General features: G+C 55.8%; 1 protein-coding gene across 1 annotated transcript; it reads right to left on the reverse strand.

Moving 5' to 3' along the window:
- Positions 1–2,065: 2,065 nt before the first annotated feature.
- Positions 2,066–23,282, reverse strand: KCNH6 (potassium voltage-gated channel subfamily H member 6). The gene is made up of 14 exons (XM_031468854.2): positions 23,138–23,282; positions 22,103–22,333; positions 16,774–16,935; positions 16,466–16,671; positions 12,868–13,293; positions 11,215–11,614; positions 10,012–10,211; positions 9,579–9,831; positions 6,398–6,591; positions 5,546–5,609; positions 4,808–4,888; positions 4,073–4,259; positions 3,222–3,408; positions 2,066–2,903 (listed from the first exon to the last, which is right to left on the reverse strand). Exons 1-14 carry the CDS (start codon positions 23,211–23,213, stop codon positions 2,619–2,621), a joined length of 2,952 nt encoding a protein of 983 aa, XP_031324714.2. The 5' UTR covers positions 23,214–23,282; the 3' UTR covers positions 2,066–2,618.
- Positions 23,283–23,996: the final 714 nt, after the last annotated feature.

Consider the following 23,996-nt stretch of genomic DNA (forward strand, 5'->3'; position numbering starts at 1 on the left):
CGCAGTGCGGGTGAATGGGGGAGTGGGTGGCATAGAAGCCAGCGTGCGGGTGGTGCAGGCCTCCAAGTTCTAGGCCAAGTCTCTGGGAGTGGAACCTCTTGTGTGACCTGCTCTGACTTCCCCACTGCAGCTGCTGTTCCGAGCGGCTTCTCCACGCTGTCGAGTAAAAACGAAAATTCTGCCGTAAGGGAGGGCTTCCTGCATTTCGCGGCACTGAGCTCCGCCGCCTGGCTGCCTGGTCCGCCCCAAACGGGAACTACCTTAATTCCCCGCTCTGCCACCCAATCTTTAATGGGAATAATTTTCTCCTAGCTAAGGGGTAGGCCGCGGACAGGCTGTTTGCAGACGGACCCGCCAGTGTACTCAGAGCCAGGCCAGCTTCAGTCCGGCTTTGCTCCGCTTACCTGGCGGTTCTGGAAATGCTCGGAATTCTATGGTTGGTCTTAAGCAGGCAGCAACCCGACTAGCGTGGCTCTCAGTTTTTGTCGTTTCCCATTCTGTCCTTTCCCCCATCGAGGGTCCCAAGGCAAATGCTAATCTAGCCCTAAATACACCTATGTCTCCAGTTTGAAACGGAGAAGGGTCCAAATCTGAGTAACATGTCTTCATAATTTAAATGGTTTCCACTAATTTGATTTCAACAAAACTAAAGGAGGATTGTATTGTTAGAGGATATTATTAGATATAGTTTTGATCAATGTGATTGTTAACAGACAACTCAAAGAATTCATGAATTGAGTGACACTGTTACCTCTAGCAAACCCCTTAGAGTCCCATCCACTTTCATATGTTAACCAGTTTTCTGTGTTTACGTTTTTTAAAAAAGGAAAGAAAAAGTACAAAATTGTTGCTGAACCTTATCTTACTCTAATAAAAAAATGCTTTTCATCCACACACATGAATTCATTGAGAGGAAAATACCCTCTTTGAAGAGATGCATTTCCAATAAATTTTAGTTTCTATAAATATTTGAATAGAGATATTTATGTTGTTTTGAACAACTCAGTACTAATAAGTGTAACCCTTAAAAGCCTTAGTAAGGTTAGAAAAATTGATATAAACATTTCAATTTATGTATGTGTGTGTGTTTCAAACAGATATAATAAGATTATTAGTGATAGGCTTTCCGGCATGGAAATAAATTACATGTTGGGTAAACTGTGGATGGATGGAATAGAGTGGAATTATGAGCAGAGAAAAAGGAATGATGTTAAAGAAGAGCCTGTTATCCTGTTTTTAAAATGAAAGATGTTGGCTTCTGAATCACTGCTATTTGGATAGAAACAAATCAGTATAAAAGAAACAGTTTATAAAATGTCAATATTTACAATACACTGGAAATTATGTCCTTTGCAACTATTTAAACTTACCAATGAAATATTTCAGATGTCAACTTAAAAATGTGTGAGGGGGGAAATACATTTTCAAACTTCTTTTAGGGAGTACTGAAAAAAAGGACTGAGGACCAGTGACTTTTTGGACAACAACCCATTTCAGTGGAGTAATTACCTGCATATGTTCTCAAACCAGATCATCTGGGTTGAAATTATATCCTCCTTTTCCTATATTTTTGGGGAATGTTCTTTTTTTTAACTGAAGTATAATTTACGCATAGAAGTGCACATATTTTTACAACCTGAAGCACACTCATGTAATCGCCCTTAGATCAGGAAATAGAACAGTACCAGCACCCCCAGAAGTACCCCTCTTGCCTGGGTAAACTTCTTGGTCTCTCTCTCTGTGCTTCTGATCCCACATCTCTAAAAGGGGGATAATAATACAGACCCCACAGGGTTGTTGTAAAGAGTTAATGAACTAATATCTTCAGAGCAGTCAGCACGGTGCCCCCCAATACAGGGTGAGCACTCTGGAAGTACTGGCTGTTGTCATGATTCCCTATGGCCACCAAGTCAGGGCCTCTCTGCTTCCTTTCACCCCAGCCTAGCTAAGAGTCCCCTGCTCCTGGACCCAGTGGAGCCACCTTCAGGTCCCCAACACACAGCTCCTGCAAGGACCTGATGACCCTCAGGTAAGTTACACACCGAGCCCAACATGAAATGTGCAGGCTTTATTAGCTGTGAGACACTCCACTGCCCACTAGGGTCCCATTGGTCATCACAGAACCATCAGGGGCATAGTGGCTGGGGGCTGGAGCTCTGTGCCCTGATGTGTCCACACAGAGGACACTTTCATCTCCAGCTGGTTCACAGGCTCTCAGCAGGAGGTCTTGACCGCCTGTAGGGGCTGAGCTATGTGGTGGTGGGTAGTTCTAAGCTGAGAGGTGAATGTGCCCAGCCCAGAGCAAGGCTCTGACATAGATCAGAAATGTCTCTTATCTTCACTGACCCATCTGTCCCATAAATTAGCTCCACACCTGAGGCCCACTCACCCTCTGCCAGGCCTGCTGTCTGAACAGAGCCCTGGAGGAGGCTGGGAAAATCCTGAGCCTCTTCACTCATGCCATCTTGGATCAACTGGATTGGCAGTCTGTAGCTATTCTAGGTGAATGGTTTTCAGAGGGCTATTTTAGAGGCTGTCTGCCTCCCCCAAATCCTTAACTGTCATCTCACCCACCTTCAGTTCCTTCATGGTGTCTTTTATCTTGGGGTTCAGTGACTCTAACTCCCCATAAATCCAGGATCTGAGCCGTGTCTCTGGAACTCCAGCTGTTTGGGGACAGAGCTGAGGTGTTCAGGGAGGGAAGGAAAGCGGGGACCACAGACAAGTCCCTGTACCTCCAGGGGAGACAGAGGTGAGGCCAGGGGTGACAGGAGCCCCTCAGGCTGCTCCTGTTCCAAGGATAGTGTCAGAGTTTTGTCCATTTCCAGGGCTGGGTGGGGCATCCTGGAGGAGGAGTTCCTGCGCTTCAGCCTACATTCATCCAAATCACTGTAGTTTGGGGTCTGGGAGGGTCAAGAAAGAGGGAGACACACAGTGTGGGGCACTTCCCCCCCAGCCCCTGCCACCCTGACTTTAGGGATGAGAACTGGCAGGAGCTCTGTCCTGCTGCCCTTGCCCAAGATGTGAAGTCCATGGTCACGATCTGGGCTCTGCTCAGGCTGCCTGTCATGACTCAGACCATAAAGGAGGACAGCAGAAGTCACAGCTGCTCTTAGGCCACAGAGGCCCTGTGTTTGATGCCCACTGAGATCAAGTTAGGGGTGGGGGCAGGCACACAGCTGCCTCCAGACAAGCCCCTGGGGATGCCCTCATCTGCTTACCTGTGCAGGGGGCAGATTGCCCTGGGGCAGTCTAGTTCCTGTACTCTGAGGAGCTGAGGTCGCAGGAAACAAGGCCAGGTTGTTGGAGGCAGGTGCTCCCAGAAAGTAGCCAGTGTGGTCCTGGGGCAGGGGCTGCTGAAGGAGCTGCAGGATGCGGCTGAGGTCAGAGGACATTCGGGACTCCAGCCTGCCAGACAGAACCCCACAGTCAGGGTCAGATCAGGGCTGGGGTTGGCAGGAGCAATTTAGGTCCTGAGGGCAGTTCTGCTGGATGAAGCTATTTCCCTGCTGCAATTCACACCCCCTGCCCACATTCCCCCTAGCACATCCCTGACTCCAATAATAACAGTGACCAGGCACCATGCACACATCATTTAGTCCTCATAATGAAGCTTTGACGTGGGTATTCTAGTTATCCCCGTTTCAAAAAGGGCAAACTGAGGATCAGAGTGGTTAAGTGACTTGACCACAATCTTGCTGGTAAGTTGCAGAGCCAGAATTTGAACCCAGTACTGTACTGCCCCTAAGCCCTCACTCTGCCACCACTGCCCTGCCACCCACAGGCCATGCCCCTTTCCCAGGGTCCTTGGAATTTTTTTCTGCAAGCGGTTATGTCCCTCCCCCCAGAAGGCTTCCGTAGCACATTCCAGGGTTTGCTGGGACAAGCTATCCAAGGAACTGTGCTTAGTGACAGGGATGGGGAAGTCTGCAGCTAAATAGGACTGGCTGTTCTAAAACCCATGGGGCACCCAGCTATGTCCCTGAGGCACCAGGAGGGGGCACCCATGCCTAGCCTGCCACTGGGCCTGCCTTCTATAGCTGCCCACATCCCTCGCCTGCAGGTCACTCACCTGTTCATTTGGGCCTGGAGCTGCTCTAGCCTGGAGCCTAGCTCCCGAGGCCAGCAGTCTGGGTCTCCCTGAGGGTTTGAAGGGCTGTGATGGTTTGAAGGGCTGTGATTTGGCCTTGGGGGCACTTGAGGCAGCAACTCAGGCCAGAGGCCAGATGCATCCGAGATGCTTAGGGAAGGGGTGGCACCTGCAGTGGGAATAGGGAAGCTTGAGCTTCGGACCAGCTGGTTCCACAGGCCTGACCTTCTGGAGCAGAGCCCAGGGCACTCCCCCTACCTGCCACGGGAACACAGGGTAGGGGGAGTGGAGCTCCTTACCTGGGTGCCCAGGAGTACGAGGTCTTGCCCCCATAGAGGTCTGGCTTCCAGGACCCAGAAAGCTGTAGCCCTGGGAGGGGGGCTGGGGCCCCAGCTTGGGGGGGTTGGCTGGGTGGGGACGTCCAGCCCTGGCCTCACTGTCCAGGGAGCTGCTGCCCAGCGGATCCCTTGGTGCTTTGATGTGGAGCCCCAGAGGGCTGGCCGGTATCCACCCCTGGGGGCAGCCCTCACTCAGGCTCTGAAGACACAGGGGGAGGAAGGGTACAAGGGCTTCTAGCCCTGAGCCTAGGGAGGGAGCCCCTCTCTACTCACTGAGGGACTGCTGATGCCTCTCCCAGGGGAGGCAGGATGGGGAAGACCTGAGAAGGGGTGGGAGGCAGGGCAGGGGCAGACACTCATTGGGGCTGGCTTTGCTCACCTGACTGGTTGTCACCAAGGAAGAAGCCTTGGTGGTCCTGGCTGCCTGGAGCCTGCTGGGGTGATGACTGGAGACCCCCACCTGCCTTGTGGGGAACAAGAGCATCAAGTAACAGGGACCAAAGCTGGGACAAGGCCTCTTTGCCCTCCCCTGCCCCTCTCCCTCCGTGGCCCTGTGGCAACTAGGCAAGAAAGTGGTGACAGGTGGCTGGTCTCCCCCATCACGCTCCAGGCAGCTTTTCTCCTGTACACGTGGGCAGGAGATGAACAGGAGCTTGGAGATGTGCAGCCCCCCACAGAGTCTTGGGAGAGGCTGCGCTGAGCAGCAGGGTTGGAGTAGGGGGAGGTGGAAGCGCTGTTCTCCTCGCTTTCCCGAGTGCCCCTGGTGCCCCTGCCCTCAGCGTGGGCTGATGGGGGAATTTCCTCTGAGGAGACGGGATCTGGAAGTCCCAACCCATTCAGGGGGTGCCCTCAGCAGTGCCCTTGACAGCCCACCCTCCTGGCACCGTAAGACCTAGGGGCACCCAGGGGCTGCAGGGGCCTTGGAGGCCACATCCTTCTTGTCCTGGTGTCCAGCCGCTGAGCACTTCGGCCACCTGGTGGCTGCTAGCTGCTGGTCCCCCAAGGCATGGTCCTTACAAGATGTCTCCTAGGCAGGGCAGGTGGGAAGGGGAGACACCGGGGAGGGGGAGGACAGCAGAGGGCACAGGGTGGGGAGGGCTGTCCGTAGCATGTAGACCTGCCTTAGCACTGCCTCCAGAAGCTGGGCGTGGACTGGGCCAGCAGAACCTCTCCTCCTGAGGCTGGTGGGGGGGAGGGGTCAGTGTCAGGGCCTCAACCACTGTTGCCCCTGCCTGTCCCCTCCATCCCACTGGCTGGTTCCAGACCCCCTCCTCCATACAGCCCCTCTGGGCACTTCCACTCAGGGCTGGCCACCCGCTCCTTGGCAACCCTGAGCTCCAAGGAGGTTTGGTCTCCCGCACACCCTTGAGACGTCCTTAGTTGTTTAACTACGCAGCACTTTCCTCCCCTGAGTTGTTATAACCTCTCCATTGAGTGATAAGCTTGAGAGGGGAGACTGCGCTCTCACTGTTTACAGCCCTGGGACAGGGATGGCAGACCCCACCCCCACCCCCTTGCAGCTTATAGGATGTGGTGGGGAAAGCCTGGGCCATGGAGTTGCGCAAACCAGAGTCCCATTTTGGCTCTGCCTAGGACTATATGGTTTACTGTATGCCACGTGGCTTTGGTCATTTGTCCTCTGTAACCCTCAGTTACCTCATATGGAAAATGGATAGCACCATTTGCAAGGAGAAGACTAAATGAGATCATGTAAAAGTAGCCCAGCCCCTGCCACGGTAGCAGGTGCACAGTAACGGGCAGCTGCCATCAGACTTAGCAACGTGCTGGCCATGGTAGGCACAGAAGAAATGATAGCAAAGGATGCAGGAGGGGGTTGAAATAAAGGGAAGTGGTCAGATGAGGCCCCTTGGGCCAGGCAGGCCAAGCTTTCAGCAGGTGGCCTGTTCATCTCCCATTACCAGCTGGCTGAGGGCCATCCCTTCCCCTGGCCCACTCAGCCCAGACTCACATCCCGCAGGTTGAAGGTGACTTCCAGCTTACTCCAGAAGCTGTCTGCGAAGGCGGGGTACATGTCCAGCACCTCCAGCAGGTCTGCCCGCTGGATCTTGTGCAGGTCACAGTAGGTCAGGGCCCGTACATCTGCACTGGACTTGCCCGGCCGGGCATGGAGGCTAACAGGCTCCCCAAAGATGTCATTCTTTCCTGCCAGCCAGAGGGGTGGGGGTCTCTCTAGTGCCTGGCTCCAAGCTCTCTTCTGAGGAGCCCCCCTGAGGACCTCCTGACCTCCCCTCACACTTCAGGGACCCTGCTAGGCTGCGCCTGGGGCTCAGGATCACGTGCTGGAAACCAGGCTGGGCTGCTGACTGAGGGTGGGGAGAGTGCCCTTTCCTTGTCCTCAGAGCTCTGCAGAGACCCCTCCCTCCCCAGCAGGCGGGGCCCCTTGCTATCTCCAAGCCCTTCAGGACCACCTTCTGTCAGAATCCCCCCTCCTAGTTCCACTTGCTTTGGAACTGCCCATACCACCCCTATCCCCAGGGAGAGTGGGCAGTAGGGACACTAAGGCTTCTTGCGCCATGTCTTCCTCTTTCCTTAACCTGCTGCGGTGCTGTGGGAGTAAAGGGAACCCAGGGTCAGGAGGAGGGCCTGAGGCTTCTCTCTCTTTGTGTTCCCACTCCGATCGTGGGGCTAAGGGACCAACATGGCCCTAGCAGAGGAAGCATGGGGAAGTTACTTCTCTCTGGACCCTGGTGGCCTTATCTTTAAAATGAGTGTAACCATATCTGCCTTGTCTACCCCATTGGGCTGTCCAGAGGAGCAGACATGAGGCTTGAGGAAGTGCCTTGAATTGCAAGAGGCACCAGACAGGTGCATGCAAGGCACTGGGAGGGATGGATGTCACAGGTGGACAGGGGCTGGATATGGGGGTGTGGGGTGAGGGTATTGGGTCCTCCTGGTGCTAGCCACTGGATGTAAACATAAATAGATGCTGTCCCACTCACAAGGAGCCCCCCAAATCCCCAAGGGACAGATTACAGAATGCTCTCTAGGGCCTTAGAACAGGGGAGAGCCAAGAGCAATGGAGCTATGGACGAGGGAGGGGGCTCATTTCACCCAGGGTGCTTGGGAGCAGGGAGGAGAGGGGCTTACAGAGAAAGTGAAGTGGGGGCTGGGTTGTGAGAATCTAGGAGGACTGGGCCCCCAGGAGAAAGGCAATCTGGGTGGACAGAGCAGCGTGTGGTCAGTGCTGCACAGTTAGGGCTGAGGGCAGAGAGCCCAGGGCCGGGGTGCCAGGGACTAAGATTGCTTGCAGCCCACTCCCAACAGGAAAGCCCAGCCCCCTAGCCTGCTGTTACTGCACAGGGGGCACTAATTGTTTGCACAGTGATGGGTGGAGGCATGTGCCCCAGGACAACAGGATGAAAGGTCGTTTACAGAGGAGGGGACTGAGGCTTAGAGACAGAAGGGACTCTCTAGGGTCACATGTGAAACCTAGAAGCTGGAAATCTGGGCAACATTATAAAGCGATGGTTTTCCACTAGATAAAGGATTATGACCTAATTAATGTCCATTTCCACTCAGGACAAAACGAGAGGAGCTCATGTCTCTAACTGAAACTTAAATTGGACTGGCTTCTTAATTATTAATAATAATTATCATCTCTCCCACGTGGATGGCACTTCTAAGCTTGGCTAGGAGTGAGGGAAGGGCTCATTGAGGAGCCCATGCTTGAGCTCAGCCTTAAAGGATGACTGGGGTCTGTCAGGCAGGGGTACAAGGTAGGGGATCTGAGCAGAGTGGCAGCATGTGCAAAGGCACAGATGTGTGACAGATAAGTAGGTTTAGAGAACTAAGTAGTTTGTATGGCTGGAGTGTGAAGTACCGGGGGAGGGTGGCAGGACTTAGGGTGGCCAGAATGCGGAGGGCTGTGCATGCCAGGTGCAGGGGTTTACGTTTGTCTCATGGGTCATGGGGAACCACGGAAGGATTTTGAACTGAAGAGGAATATGCACAGATGTGAGTTTCAGGTCACTGGCAGAAGGTGGAAGATGGAGTATGAGAGTAGACCAGATTCAGGGTCACGGGAAAGGAGCTCCTGACACCTGCCAGGAAGGACACAATGAGGTCTGGACCCAGGCAGCAACAAGGAGACGAGATATTAATGAGGGGAACAGACAGGGCTCTGTGGCTGCCTGGATAGTGAGGGTGGGGCAGGAAAGGAGAAGGGTGCTTCCTTGGTTGACTCTCAAGTCTCTGGCCCAGACAGTGGAAGGTTCACAATGATGAGGATGCCAATGGAGCTGCTTTTGAGGGAAGATGATGATTTTAGAATGAGATATGTTGTTTGGTCTGCCTATGGACTATAAGGGTGACCATGCCCAAGAACAAATGGAATATTCCAGTCTAAGGAGAGATTGGGGCCAGGAGACCTTGTGGCATAGGTGAGACTGAGATCACTGGAGCAAGGAGCTGGCCCAGGTGAGGGTGTTGTGGGAGAAAAGAGTGAGCTCCACACATGGTGAAGCCCAGCTGAGGGGAGACCAGAAGGAGATGACTGGGCAGAGAGGTGGGAGGAAAGCCCGGCCATGGAGACCAAAGGAGGGTGAGGCTGCGGTCTGGGACTTGGAGTGGCTGAAGTCAGGGGGAAGGCAAAGAAGACGAGAATCATCTCAGACAGGTGAAACGACCTGCCCAAGGTAAATGACCTGCCTAAGGTAAGTGGCAGAGGTGGTCTGTGCCCCAAATCTGTCCCCTGCCCAGTGTTCGTATTCCTTCCTCCAAAGTGTCCAGCTGTCCCTGCAGCTGTGCTGAATGAGACTCGGGACACCCTGCCCCCCCCAACAAACAAACAAACAAATAAATCTTGTTTTCTCACCCTGAGTTTCCCAAGGGTGGGAGAAGGTAGGAGCTTAACTGGACTTCTGAGTCAGACACATAGCCCTGGAAGCCCTGCTTGTCCACTTACCCACATGACCTCTCTGAGCCTCAACTTCCCCATCAGGAGAATGGGGCCTTTGGCAGGGGTTTGGTTTAAGGATTCAATGAGTTGGGTCTACAGTTCTCTGTGGCACAGGGTCAGCACATGGCAGTGAAAGGTGCCACCATCATCGTTAGGAATGGACTGGTCCAGGCAGGACATCTCCAGTCCACCGCACCCCCAACCCTGGCCTGGCCCTCTGCCCCCGACCCACCTAGAATGGCTACGACCACGTCATCACGCAGGATCTCGATGGAGCCGCGGGAGATGAAGTAGAGCGTGGAGAGCACGTCGCCGAGGTGCACGAGCGTGTCCCCCGGCGGCGCGTGTGTCGTCTTGAATTTGACTGCGAGCGCGCGCAGGCAGCCTTTGCTGGCGCCATGGAAGGCCGGGCAGTGCTGCAGCAGCGCGCGGTGCAGGTGCAGGCAGATGTCGGCCTGCAGGCACTCGGGGAAGCCCTTCAGCACCTGCGAGGCGGGTGGTCGCGTCCAGTTGGGCGCAGCCTGGGGTGGCGCTGGGGGAGTGGGTGGGGAGGGCTCTGGGGACGCCCTGCGCCCTCGGGACCTGGGGCTCCCCTGGGTGTAAGCCCGAGCTGGGACTTGAGGTGGTCGCTCACACGACCCCAGGGAAGGGCGGCAGGGGCTCACCGCGTTCATGTCGATGCCGTTGGTGTAGGACCAGGCATGTTGGAAGTATTCTTCGAGGCGCTGCCGCAGAGGGTTGGGGATCTGATGGAAGCGGATGAATTCCTTGACTCGCAGCATCTGCGTGTGGTAGCGCGCTGTGCCCGAGTATAGGCGCTGGATGATGGCGGACACGTTGCCAAAGATGCTGGCGTACATGAGGGCTGGGCAGGCGGCAGGGAGCAGGGTATGGGAGGTGAGCTCCTGAGCATCCCCACCAGCCCACATCGCCCCGGGGCCTGCTCCAGGCCTCCCTCTCCCTGGGATCCCCCAGTTAAGGATCCCTCTGTCCTGGGCAAAGTCGGAAATGTCCAGGACAGAGCCAGGGCACATGGGAGACAAAGACCCCAAGGCTTCCTACCCTCCTCCCTCTGCCCTCTGCCACTCAGCATCCTCCTGGGCCCAGAGGCCAAACTCCTGAGAAGAAAGAACTAGGGCGATGAATTTTTTTAGTTCAGATTTATTTTCTTTGTCAAGTTGTAAAAATATAATAAAGGGAAAACTCTTAATCTCCTGTTTTCACCCATTTTCCCCCCTTGTTTTTGTTTTTCTGAGCTTTCACATCTGTAAATACTCTGAACATGACAACTTAATCTACGTGTAAAATTCCACACTGCCTCTGTGTTCTTAGACGAGGTGTCTTGGGAGGAAGCACAGTGCAGGGCCCGAGATCACACAGTCCTGGGAATCAGCTCCTGGGGCTGCAACTGGGTCTCTGTGTAACTCCTGGCAAGTTAGAACCTTTAGTTTCTCAGTCTGTGAATGACTCATACTATGGCCCTCATGGGGTAGAGATGGGAACAAAAATTGAGCCTCTGAAAAGTACTTAGAAAAGTGCCTGGCGGGGCTAGCTTTGTGGGCGTGGACCTATGCTAACAAGGACCCGGGCTTGGTTTAATGCTCTGCCATTACCATCTTGAAATTCTTAATAATTTTTTAACAAAGGGCTCCACATTTTCATTTTGCATTGGGTCCTGCAAATAAAGTAGATGGTCCTGGTCCCTGACATATAGCGAGGGTTAAATTCTGTGAACAGTTGATGCACACATATGCAAAATTTCATTGTGCTGCAAACTTAGGATCCGCCTATCACACACATTGTTACTGTGTTGGTAGATCTCACTACAAAATGAAAATGGAATTCAACGGACATGAAGTGGCACTCACAGCCGATGAGCATGACGCAGATGGAGAAGACCTTTTCAGAGTTGGTGTTGGGTGAGACGTTGCCGAAGCCCACGCTGGTAAGGCTGCTGAAGGTGAAGTAGAGGGCCGTGACATACTTGTCCTGCACCGAGGGGCCTGAGGCTGGGTCGCTGCCATTGTAGCGCTTGCCGAGCTGAGCGCCTAGGCTGTCCAGCCAGCCGATCTTGGGCTCCAGGTAGGGCCGCTCCACGTTGCCAATGGCATACCAGATGCAGGCCAGCCAGTGTGCAATGAGTGCAAAGGTGCACATGAGCAGGAAGAGCACAGCCGCCCCGTACTCAGAGTAGCGGTCCAGCTTCCGAGCCACGCGCACCAGCCGCAGTAGCCGTGCCGTCTTCAGCAGCCCGATCAGGGTTGTGGTCTGGAGGGGCAGGGAGGGGGCCAAGGGGCTGGGGGTCAGACCTTGAAAGGCTATGCTTAGGACCACATTTATTCACTTGTGAGTATAGTCACCCAGTCATTCAACAAACATTTTTGGAAAGCCTGCTTTGTGCCAAGCTCTTGGCAGTGGGGCACAGTGCAGGACCTTAAGGAGCTCTCAGCCTCAAGCTCAAAATAGTGTTGTGGTTGCTAGGACAGAAGTCCAAGAGGAGCACAGAGGAAGGGAAGGTCAAGTCTGCAGCAACAGGGCAGGGGAGGCTTCCTAAAGAAGGTGACATAGGACCTGAGTCTTGAGAGACAAGGCTGGGTCTCTAGGCAGATGGGAGGGAGAGGGAAAGGGCATTGCAGGCACAGGGAGCAGCATGAGCAAAGGCATGGAGGTGTGAAATGGCACAGTCCACGTGGGAAACCTAGGGCGATGCTGAAGCCTGGAACACAGAGTAGTGAGTAGTGAGGAATGAGCCTGGAAGGTGGACAGAGGCTGCTACTGAGGCCACAGGGTCCACAGAGAACTTGGCTTTTATTCCAAGTCACCAGGGAGCCATTGAGGGTTCCAAAGACTGGGTCAGATAAGGGAAAGAGTCAGATAAGTGATCTGAAACTCATTCTGGTCTCTGTGTGCAGGGGGTGAGGCTGTCAGGTGTGCGGCTGGGGCAGAGGTGGGTAAGAAGGCCACTCAGTGTCTAGGCAAGGACAATGGGGTGGAAAGGAGGGGAAAGGACTTGGGGACAGATTTTCCGGGAGTGAGTGGGCATGGGAGCAGGGAGTCACGATGATCACCCCGTGCTGGACAGGCTGGGTGATTGGGAGTAACTGGAACACAGGAGGCAGAGCTGATTTGAGTGGAAAGCTGATCCCAAGAAGGTACAAGAAGAGCATGAAAATGCCCTCATATCAGCTGTGGGAAGCGGAGTGGGCATGGGGGGATGGAATTGGGAAGGGATTCAGGACAGCCCATGGATTCCCTTTCTAACTCCAGGGTATGTATGGTTTAGAAGTCAGCACAAGGAGCTAGGACTTCAGGAGTGCCGTCCCAGAAGGGGCAGAATTCTGGAGCACAGAAAAGGCACCTTGGGCTAGAGGATAGCCTCAGCTTCTCCTTCTCCAGGGCTGGGAGATGACAGATGTCTGAGGCTCGGTTTCTGCCTCTACCTGCTTTGGCAAAGGTGCCCAGTGCTAGGGCTGGGTCACAGGGGACGGCTGCAGCAGCCAAACTGAACGGGGTCTGCTTACCTCATCAGAGCCAGTGCGGAAGATGAGCAGGTCGAAGGGGATGGCGGCCACCATGTCGATGAGGAACCAGCCCTTGAAGTAGTGGACGGCGATGCGGCGGGGGTGGCTGACCACCTCGTCATTGGTGTTGACATAGGTGGTGCGGAAGTTGATGACAATGTCAACGACGAACATGATGTCCACGATGAGGTCTACCACGGTGAGCGGGCTGCAGGTGTAGCCGCAGTCCCCGCGCTGAGACTCGTCCTGGTCGCTGAGCAGGAAGGCGGCCGAGTAGGGCGTGAAGACTGCTGTGTAGATGACTAGCAGCAGGATGAGCCAGTCCCACACGGCCTTGAAGGGGCTGTAGTGCAGGAGGGTCCCACGGTGAATGCGTGGTGCCTGCAGCTTGTACTCTGGCAGCACATCCGCACCCAGGGACAGGACCTGGAGGTGGGGACCACGGGGTGGTCAGCAGGGTGGCCACCACTGGTGAGATGAGTCTGGGAGGGGTGAAGATGTAGGGGTGAGCCCTAGGAAGGGAGATGTGGGTGGTGGTGGGTGAGGAGGGCTGTGCAGGGCAGGGGGATGTGGCAAAGATGGGGTGTGTGTGGCATGTATGAGGGGGCAAGTTCACAAGGGGATGGGGTGCTGGGAAGAAAAGCAGAGAGGAAGTAGGGTCCAGAGGAGGGGTGCAGCTCTGTCCCATAGTGACCCCAGGTTTGAAGCTCATAAACTCCCTCAGAAACAGGCCAGCCTGGAGAGGGTGGAGACAGGGCTCGGGGAGGGGAGAGAGGAGGGTGGGGCTCAAGTAGACTGAGGGGGTGGTTGTTGAGGGGTCAATCCTCTCTGGTGGGTTTGGGAGGTTCCCAGCTGTCAGGTTCCTGGTGGAAACAAGTCACTCCCAAAATAGCCTCTTCATGCCTGAGGGCCCTGTGGAGCCTGGACCAAGGACGGCCTTCTCTCAGAGCCCTCTAGGGAAACAATCTAACTGCAGGGTATGGAGCTTATCTGGGCCCTTGACAGATCCTGAGCTCCAGAGGCTCTGACTACTTTGCACACGTCCAAGGAGGTTTTGATCATTAGACTCAGCTGAACCCCCTCTGCTCTGCCCCTCCGACCCCCACCTCTGAGACTATGGCCAACATAGGGTCAGTAGGGCCCAGCCCAGCATGCCTAGGCTCTGCCCAGGTGCCCAACACAGGAAAGACACAGTTGCGGCATCTGGAAGGGCATGCATTTTGAAGCCAGCCCTCCCAGGTTGATTCCAGTTCTGACACTGCTATATGTCTGTCTTGGGGCAAGTTTTATAACCTCTCTGAGCCTCAGTTCCCTCATTGGCAGAAGGGGATGACAAAGGACAACAAACTCTATGGGGCTCTTGTGAGGAAATGAGCGGGTGCATCTTGATAGCAGACACTGCGCCCACAAGGATGGGGCCTGAGGGGTGTCCCGTGGACCCCACCACCACCACTGGAGAGGGCCCAGCAGATGGTCCTGGTTTAAGAAAATCTGCAATGTAAGGTTCTAACCTTGCAAACCAGATCCATTAGCAGATGGGATCACAATACGGAAGATCCACCCAAGGGCTGGTTTCAACCAGAGTCCCCGATTTGCCATCCAAATTCCTAGGAAGGGCCGTAATGTCCTAACCCTGTGGTGACCTCCTGCTCAGCCCTGTCCTCACCTCCTATTTTGCCTCCCCAGGAAGTTTCCTCTGACCCTGCACAGACTCAGATCACCTTTTCCAATCTTCACCCTGCTCCTTATAAACACCCCTGAGCACAGTCATTCCCCACTGGCCTATAGGCCGCAGGTCCCTCGTCTGGCATGCCCATCTTCTATTCCCAGCACTTAGTCCCCATGGGGGCTCAACTAAAGGGGACCAAATGAGCACTGAAAGCTTGGGCTGTCATAGCCATCCTCTCCCCTGGCTGCTCAAGACCAGCCAGGATGAAAGAGCAGAGCACGGGGAGCGAGAGGGAGGCAGCAGGAACTCTGAAGGTGGGGTCACAGGAGAGTGTCTGCTTCCTCAGGCCATCTGGCCGGGGGCCATTTCCCCCACCACAGACCTCCCTAGTCTTCCACCACCTCCAAGGCCAGCACAAGGGCCCTTCCCTGGCAAAGCCAGCCCTTCCCGGTGTCCCTGGAGCTGCAGGGCCCCCAAGATGTAGGAACTCAGGTGTGGGATCACAATCTTGTAGGTCCTTTGAGTTCTGGTTGAGGCCAGTGTGACTTCCTTGCTCGGGGCCCATGCTGGCCCCTCCTCCGAGCTCTGTCAGGCACCTCCTCATCTTAGGGCCTGCATGGGGTGTGTTAATAAAGCCCAGAGGGACTAAGGCAGGGGACAGGACAGGAGTAGGCAGGTTGGATGAGGGCAGTGGCCAGGGGCCCGAGCCAGGTCTACCAGTCTCCACATGCAACTCTTTAGTCTTACAGCCCCCATCACCCCTGCCACCAAACTGAGGGCTCTGGGCTGTGCAGCTAGGTGGGCTTCCCAAGGTCAGGCCATTGGGCAACCTTGCCTGACCTCTGAGGGTCCAACCCTTCAGCCTGGGGTCCTTTCTTCCCCACAGTTCTTGTGCTGGGTAAGGAGGTGGGTTACAAGGAGTTCCCACTCGTGTGGTCCAGCACAGAGAGAGCTTCAGGTGACAAGGGGGGCAGGAAGGCAAAAGAGTGGCCCCCATCCCCTCATGAAGGCAAAGTCCCAGGGGAAGCTGGGAGCAGGCTCCCTACCTTGCCCTGTACCTCCTTGCTCAGCCCTGGCCTAGGCCACCCTCGATGCCTCCTGGGACTAGCATACTCAATGTTAAATGTGTCCCCAGTGGCCATAAGGCCCAACTCTCTCCTCCAGATGAAAGCCTTGGGGCCCAGAAAGAGGATAAGGTCCCTTGCCCAAGGTCACATAGCGAGCAGGACCCTGGTCACCCGAACCTCGGGCAGGGCTCTTTGCATTTCCCTCTGGAGTGGTCAGGTGGAGACTGGGGCATCAGGCCCTGTGAGAAGGGACAGTGGGCTTGGCTGAAACAGTGGATCCAAGGAGGTTTGCCTTGGGCTGGCCAAGGAGGGGAGGGAGGCATTCTGGGCCTGATCCCTAAGGAGCCATGCAAAGGGGCCTGAAGATGCCAGAGGCTGCTGCCCCTCCACTGGGATTGCAGGAGGGTCCTGTTGTGGGGGCTGCCTGTCCCCTCCAAAGCAAGGGGCAGGAGGAGGACTTAGGGCCCCCCCCATCCTTCTCAGTATGGCCCTGACACCTCCCCTCTCTGCTTCTTCTCTGGGACTGGCAGAGCCTTGGGTGAGCCCTCATGGTGACCTGTGTTTTCCTCCCTCCTAGGCTTCTCCAGGCCTAGGATGTGGCACTATTCACAGGCTCTGCTGACCCCATCCTCCTCTGGTTGCAGGAGCTGGGCATCAGCGTGGTGGCCCCAGGGGAGGCCTTTAAGGCGAAAGAATCAGACTCAAGCAGGACAGGAAGCCTGGAGCTCAGACCAGACGCTAGGGGGCTGGACAAGCTGGCTCCCTCTGCTAGCCCAGGCCCCAGAGGAGACCTGGCCCAGGGCCTGAGAAGGGGCCCTTGAGGCCCAGCACAGCCCCATCCACCCTGCCCTACGGGCCGCACCTGGGTGACCTTCTCAGTGACGTTCTGGGTCCGCTCCACCACCTTGTGGGGTGCGATGATCTCAATCTCTGTAGTGGAGCCTGAGCGGTGCTTCTCCAGGTTGAACTCCACGAAGTTGAGTGTGAACTGTGGGATCTGGCTGATGGTTCTGTACTTGACCCTGCCCGTGCCAGGCCCCTGTGCACCTGGCCTGCCATGAGAGCCCTCTGAAACCAGGGCAGGGTCAGAGCAGCCAGGGCCAGGGGACTCGCTGATCCACCTGGTGCCCGCTCCTGCCCCGCTCCCCCCCAACCTGCTCCCCGCCTCACCAGAGCCCAGAAAGCTCTGGGACAGCAGGCGCTGGGTCAGGCTGCGGCTCCCTCTCTTGGCCAGGAGCTGGGCCAGGTCCTCAAAGTTGAGGATGAACATGATGACAGCCCCATCTTCATTCTTCACAGGCACCACATCTACCAGGCAGCGGAAGCTGGAAGCTGCAAACAGCATGGGCAGGGGGTTGTCACTGGAGGGTCCTCTCCTACAGAAACCTGGCCAGGGGGAGCCAGGGAAGGGGCTGGGCTAAGGTCAAGTTAAGGGCAGCTGTGGTGGGTGAGGAGTCCTGCAGGGTGACCAGAGCTATTGGGCAGAGGGTTGCTGATGCTGCCCAGCAGGTGCCCCACCCACAGGGTACAGGTGGAGAGAGCTGCTAAGCTTCTCATTAGGAGATAATGTAGCATCGGGCCCAAGTCCACACTTGGCCCTCAGCTCAGGGCTTAACCTTGAGGTTTGCTTCTGCTGTAATTAAAGCCGAGCAGATGGGGTGGATTAAGTGGGGAGGTGAGGTCGGGCAGTCTACCCCCATGTAGCTCTGCCTGGCCCTGGGTTCAGCTCCCATATTCCCATCCTACAAAGATGTCCTGCTCCCCTGATGCTGGAAGGAACTCACTGTTGAGAACACACAAAGTGCTGGGCACTGAACCAGTTGGCACATTAGGCCTCAAGCTCTGTCATGGCACCCAGTGGGTCCTTGCGGCGCACACGTAGACCCCTGTTCTGCAGAGCCTGGGGTTCTGAGAAACTGACATGCTGGGGCTGGGTGGCGACATGGAGTGGGGATCCCTGGGCTCTCAGTACACAACACTTTGGAGAGGGGAGGGGACTTGTCTGGGATGAGGACACTGGAGTGAAGGTCTGGAAGGGTTCCACTGTCCCAAGGCAGAGGTGCAGGGATGGGTGGGGAGCAGGCAGGGCAGTGGCGTGGGGTCTGGAGAGGGAGAAGGAGATAGATGGCAGTGCAGGGACAGGACAGGCCCCTCCTGCCACTCTCTCCACCCTCTTGCGCAGCCCAGACCCAGCCATTGGTCCCACTCTTCCTCTTCCTTGGCTCCAGGGTCTCACTTTGCCTCCCCCAATAGGTGAGTGGAACAAAACAAGCTAAAACTTTCACTCTGTGGGCTAGGTAGATGCCCCAGGGCACCCCCTCCCTGGTACCTGGTCATCCCATGTCCCTCAATTCAAACTGTTGGCGGTGTCAGGCCCAAGGGTCAGGATGCTAAGAGGCAGGGCCTCAGGTAAACATGGATTTCAGAAGGCGGGTTTGTGTCTGTCTCAACTGCCAGCACCCAGCACCTGTTCCAGGTGTAGCTTGTTAACTGAGTGAATGAAAGAATGTGTGTAAATGTGAGTGGGTGGGAGGTTGGCAGGCAGGAGTACTTCTACTTTGGGGTCCACTACACTCACTCATCCCCTGGCCCCCCCTTTTGTGCTCACGTCCCTTGGCACCTCCTCACACCATCAGTGCTGGGGTGCAGCTGAGCTGTCCCCATCCTCCCTCCCACTTTCCTCCCTGGGAGCAGGAATCTCCCGGATCAGATTCCCGGACTCCCAGGCACCAGGCAGCCATCTGCCAGCTGCTGCACTGGGCCCCGGGGGAGACATCCACACCGAGGAGAGGCCGTCCACTTGCCTCTGTGACCCACCCCCGGCTCACAGTGCCAGACGCCTGCCTCCCAGGCCAGCGCCAGGCCAGCGCCAGTCTCTCTTGTCAGCCTGGGGCCTGGCAATCCCTGGGCACTGGGACCTACCCAGGAAGCCTCCTTGACCAGGGGCTTGAGACACCGTGTCCAGGGCCAGACTATCTCCTCACTCTCTCTGGTACTGCAGAGATCTGGCCTGGGAGGGGGAGAGGGAGGACAGAGCTGGACAGGGGCAAGGCCTCCAGGCTCTCTATGCTGCTAGAGGCTGCCGAGGCCCAGTGCATACCCACTGATGCTATCTTTGGAAAACTGAGGCTGAGAACAGACCAAAGACCAGCCCATCAGAGCAGTGAGGGCTGGAAGAGCCACACCTGACACCCCGTGCCTGATCTCCATGCCTGCTGCCTGAGGGGTGGGTAGAGACAGGAGGCTATGAGGATTTGGATGAGTTCAGAGCTTTCTCTTTCTGATCCCTAAGCTGTCCTTGCTCAAAAGTAACTGTGTCTGGGTGATCGGAAATGGGTGAGTCTGTCACCCTAGAGTGTGCCCAGGAGTGGCAGTGTTCCTGTGCCCTTGCTCCATCCCTGGAGAGGGGCCACAGGCTATGCCTCGTTCTCCCTTCTAGGGGCCTCTCCGGGGACCACCTCTCTGACCAAGGACAGCAGGCTTGTCTGCCCCCTGTGATACTGCACTTCTCTGTCTCTTGGATGACCCCTTCCTTCAGTTTCAGAGTCCTCACCCCTCACCTGCAAGCGTCCTTGTTTTCTGTTGCCCCCATCCCTTTACACATCCCATCCAGCAGGTGGTGAGCCCTCAGGGAGGAGCTGATGCTACAAAAAGTTGCCACTAAGAGGGTGGCTGCTCCATACCACCTCCCTGCTGGCTGTTTCTGGCATTCATGGGCACTCACTGGTGCAGAAACACCGGGGTCCCAGACCACAGCCCTTACCCTGTCCTCCTTACTGGGAGCTGAGGACTGGAGGAGCCCCAGGCTTCCTCTAGTCTGGCTGGGAGATAAGGGGACTCTCTGGTTTGGTGTCATCAGAGAAGATCCAGTAAAGGCAGGCAGGGCTGGGCCCCTCTGGCCGGTCCCCAGTGGGGACAGGGCTTGGGGGGCGGATCTGAGTGCTCTCCATCCCTCCCTCCAGACTCTCACTGGCACTAGTCTTGTGGCCACCCCCATTCCTCCTAGCTGTTAGTTCTTACTTTTCCTAGTGAAGGCAGATGGAGGATGAGCCAGATTCTCAGGGGTCTCTGAGCTCTGTCTCATGGGGTAATTTTTGTCAAGTGCCCTGGCTTCTTTAAGCCCGACTACACACAGCTGCACAATTTGGAGATATATGGATACAGACCCTCCACTCGGACTTGGAGAACTGTCAGTGGATTACCCCTTTAGAGGAAAAGAGGATTATAAATCAGCTAGAATTCTGTTCAAGACCCCTTCCCTTCCCACCTCCCTGGAGTCAGTGGAACAGTGGGGAGAAGAGGGAAGAAATCACCATTAGGATGCCCTTTAGCAGGACTATAAGATGTATGTGTGGGGGTGGAGATAATTCAGTGGTAGAGCGCATGATTAACATGCACAAGGTCCTGGGTTCAATCCCCAGTATTTCCATTAAAGAAAAAAAAAAGGTGTATGTGAATATGGAAGAAAAAATTCATGTGGTCAGAGTGGACCATAAAGTGAACATAAGTTATCTGAGCATCATAACCTTCCTTTAGGGGAATGTAGGCCAGGAGTTTCCCTTTTCTGGGTTTCAGGCCAATTTCAGGCAGGTCCAGGTGGTCAAGGTCTTGGGCTATAGGACAGGGAAGGGCTTAGGGTTGGGGTGGGTATAGACTGGGATTTATACGGCACCAGGTATATGGGTAATTTTTCATTTTCACCCAGGCCAATTTCCAAGACTAGGTCTCCAGGGTCCCTTATGATTACTAGAGGATGCCAGCAGGGTTCTGAAAACCTGAGTCCTGATCTCAGAGGGTCAAGGCCTTGCCTTGACCTCTGTCCCCTGCCCAGGCATGTGCAGGATGCTGAGGGGACACTGTGAACCATGATCTGACATCACTGGGAGTCTGTGATCACCCCTCACCTCTCTGGGACCTAGGTAGAGCTCCGGGGTCAAGGAGAGGGACAGAAAAGGATGTGTTGTCCCTCATCATTTCCTGCTGTCCCATCCTGTTCCCCTGGTACACTTCTCACTCCTTTGACTGGCACTTCTTCTCTGCAGTGATGTGAGGAGGTGAGGTTGCAGCTTTTAAAAGTATTCTGACTTCATTAACTCTGTGGATGCTGCCAAACTAAGACAGGTTCTTCCTAGTCCCCTAATTACCACGCCTGCATTCAGGGGGTTGGTAGCAGCAGGGGACAACCAGAGGGACAGCCAGGACCTGCCCAAGAAGCACCCGGAAGCTCTTAAAAACACACGCTCAGGTTCACACTTACACTCAGGCTCCACATACATACCAGGGCCCTGGAACTTGGGCTCTCAGTACCCTCAGCCCCAGTCCAAAGGTGCCTGCCCTTTACCTGCACTCAGGTGGCCCTTATGCATTCTTCCCTAACGAGGGCTCTCTTCTGGGGCTTCCCTCCTTAAAAGTCGTGCTTCCAAGCACAGAGGCTATTGGAATCCTTTATTCTCTCTTGCGATTATTCAGACCAGATATCGCTGAGGGGAGAATCCAAGGACTTGGGGTCCAGTCCCAGGTTGGACCCAAGCAACAGGATCTTGGCCAAGTACCTTCTTTTTCTTGGGCCTTGGTTTCCTCGTCCATGAAATGAAGGGATTTATCTAAGCCAGTGGTTCCTGAACTTGGCAGAACATCCAAACTGCCAGGGAGATTTGTCCAAGTACACCTGCTTGGGCCTCACTTCACACCTCTGAGTCAGCTTCTCTTTACAGAGGGTGTGTTTTAGAAAACAAACTTCAGGTAATTCTGATGCTGAACCAGGCTTGGGTGGGGGGCATTGGTCCACGTGATTTCAAAATGACTTTCAGGATCTTAGTCCCCACCCTTCTCTTTCCTCCCCACACTGATCCAGTGGAGACTCTGAAGTCCTGCAGGGAGGATCTTAAAGGGCTGCAGAACTCTTTATCCTCAGCCCCTGCTCTATGCTTTTGTTCTGTTTGCAGTAAGCTTGGGCTGGCAATAATACCCCAAACTGGGTGAGCCTCCAAGTCAGGGCAAACTCCAGACCCTATCTCCCCAAGGAGCTGGTGCTGGGTGAGCCAGGCCCACCCCTCTTTTCAAGCCAGCAGCCCCCATGCCTTGCCTGGCCACGAAGGCCTTGAGGGGGTGACTCCTCCCCTAATCCCCAGAGCAGACGGAGATGAGGAAAGGTTAATTTCCGTCCCAGCTGCCTGACAGCTGGGGCTGACAGTGACAGAGTGGACAGCCAGGAGACCAGGGATACGGGGGAGGGATGGTGGAGCGGGAGGCCCTGCCTGGGGCCAGGACCAGTTGGTGGTTCAGCCTGGTCCCTGGCCTCTGAAAAGGACCTCAGAAGACACTGCATCCAGTGTCCATCACTTCCCCCTATGGATGAGGAAACTGAGGCCCAGAGAGGAGACAGCATTTGTCCAGGCCCTTTGGTTCCCTGGGTCAGTGCCCTTCCCATGGCCACTCTGTCTGGACAAGGGAGGGGCCAAGCCTGCATTCCAGAACCTGTGGCCTGAGGGTGCCTCACCATCCTTGCGGTAGTAGAGGATGTCCACCTTGCACTCCTCGGCCCCCAGCAGGGCCTGCGCCAGGCGGGAGACGGCACTGCGTGGGGTGTTGGGGCCTGTGAGGAAGTCGCAAGTGCATGGTCTCTGCATCACTTCCACTCGGGAGTAGCCGAAGAGTTCACAGAAGCCGTCGTTGCAGTAAATGATGGCACAGTTCTCCATCTGAGCATTGGCAATCAGGAACTTACGACCTGGGGTGGGAGGTGGGAAGCCCATGGCAACCAGGATTGGGCAGCAGAGAGGGAAAGATCAGAGGGACCCTTGGAAGCAGTGAGGGGGAATCTAGAAGGTGGGACAGAGCAGTAACCAGAATGAAGGAGGGGGGAGGTCAGCTCTGGGGACAGTGGGCAGACCAAGGTGGCCAGAGTCATGCGGGAAGTTCATCGAACTCCTGAGAGTAAAGAGAGGGTGGTCAGGAGGGGAAAGCAGAACAGAGATCAGAGAAGTGGGGGAGGGGGAGTCAGGCCTGGGGATTGTGGGAAGACCAGGGCAGTAATGGGGTCAGTGAAGTGGGAGGGAGGCCCAAAGCTTCCTGGAGGCTGGGAAAGGGGTCAATGAGGAAGAGGGAGCAGGGATGTGACCATATCGGGGCCAGGCCTGGGAGAGCTCCAAAAAGACAAGAGTGGCCAGAGTGGGGAGGTGAAAAGAAGAGAGGCAAGGAAATCTCTGAAGAAAGTGATGGCGGTGGTGAGGGCTGTCCGAGGGTGGCGGGACAGTGATAGAAGGAAAGGTCAGGGCTTGGAGGTGGGTGCCAAGAAAACATCTCAGGGGAGGAGGGGGCTGCACTCTGCCCACCGTGCCCCAGAAGAGAGGGTGGCATTTGAGGTAAGTGGATCCCACTGGAGAAGGTGTTCCGGGATATTAAAGGGAAAGATTTTGTATTCAGCATCAGATATCCCCCACCCTGCTCCATTCGAAGTTAGTAAAGAGGTCTTGTCACTCCTGTCACGGAACCAGGACTCCAGATCCTGCCCCCACCCAACGCATACACTCACTCTGGCCCTCGAACTTGCGGATGATGGTGTCCAGGTAAGTGTTTTGGGGCGCGACATGGCCCCTGCGGACCGGCATCTTTCAGCTGCGGCCTCTGCCCGGAGCCACCAGCGTCCCGGCTCCCTCCGCCTCCGCCTGTCCTCGGGCTCAGCGCGTCCGGCTCCGGGTGGGCGCCGCCCCCGGGGAGGGCCGCGGGGCTCCGTGCCCCGCCCGCACGCCTGCGTCTACCCTCCGCTGCCCTCCCGAGCCCTCCCCGGCCAGCCGCTTGCCGCGCCTGCTCCTCTCGGCTGCCGCCCAGGAGCTGTCCGCGCCGCGGTGCTGAAAGAAGCCGCGCAGCGGCTGCAGGGCGGGGTCCGCGGGGCGGGGGCAACTTCTCCTGGACTCAACGGGGCAGGGGCGGGGCCTTGACTCCTAGGGGGCGGAGCTGGGCTGGAGTCCCGCGCCAGGAATGGGGCAGGGCTTCTCTGAGGAGCTTCTGCTCTGTCCCAATGGCCAGTGGCCTCAGCCTTTCTCGGACACTCTCCCAGAAACAAAGGGCAGTTCGGATGTAGCCAGGCCGCCTCTTACAGGCAGGGGAAGGCGGAGGTGGGTGGTGTGCGCAGAAGGGGTTGTTAGAGGCCTCAGGTGGTCTTCTCTGAAGGTTTCTTTCTGGATCCGACTGTTGGGCTGCACTCTTGCGCATCCTTACCAAGTGCCCTCCAGCTGAACTCTAGTGCCCATGCAGAGCTCCTAGTGGCAAGCCCATCCAGGACCTGGTCCTGGGAAAGTAGGGCAGTAGTATACATGATGTACAGGAAATATACAATGAGGTGCTTTCTTTAGACGCCTGAGAGAGCTCTTAGCATACCGGTACTTCTTGGG

Source organism: Camelus dromedarius, chromosome 16 (assembly GCF_036321535.1).
Source record: "Camelus dromedarius isolate mCamDro1 chromosome 16, mCamDro1.pat, whole genome shotgun sequence".
Classification (NCBI taxonomy): domain Eukaryota; kingdom Metazoa; phylum Chordata; class Mammalia; order Artiodactyla; family Camelidae; genus Camelus; species Camelus dromedarius.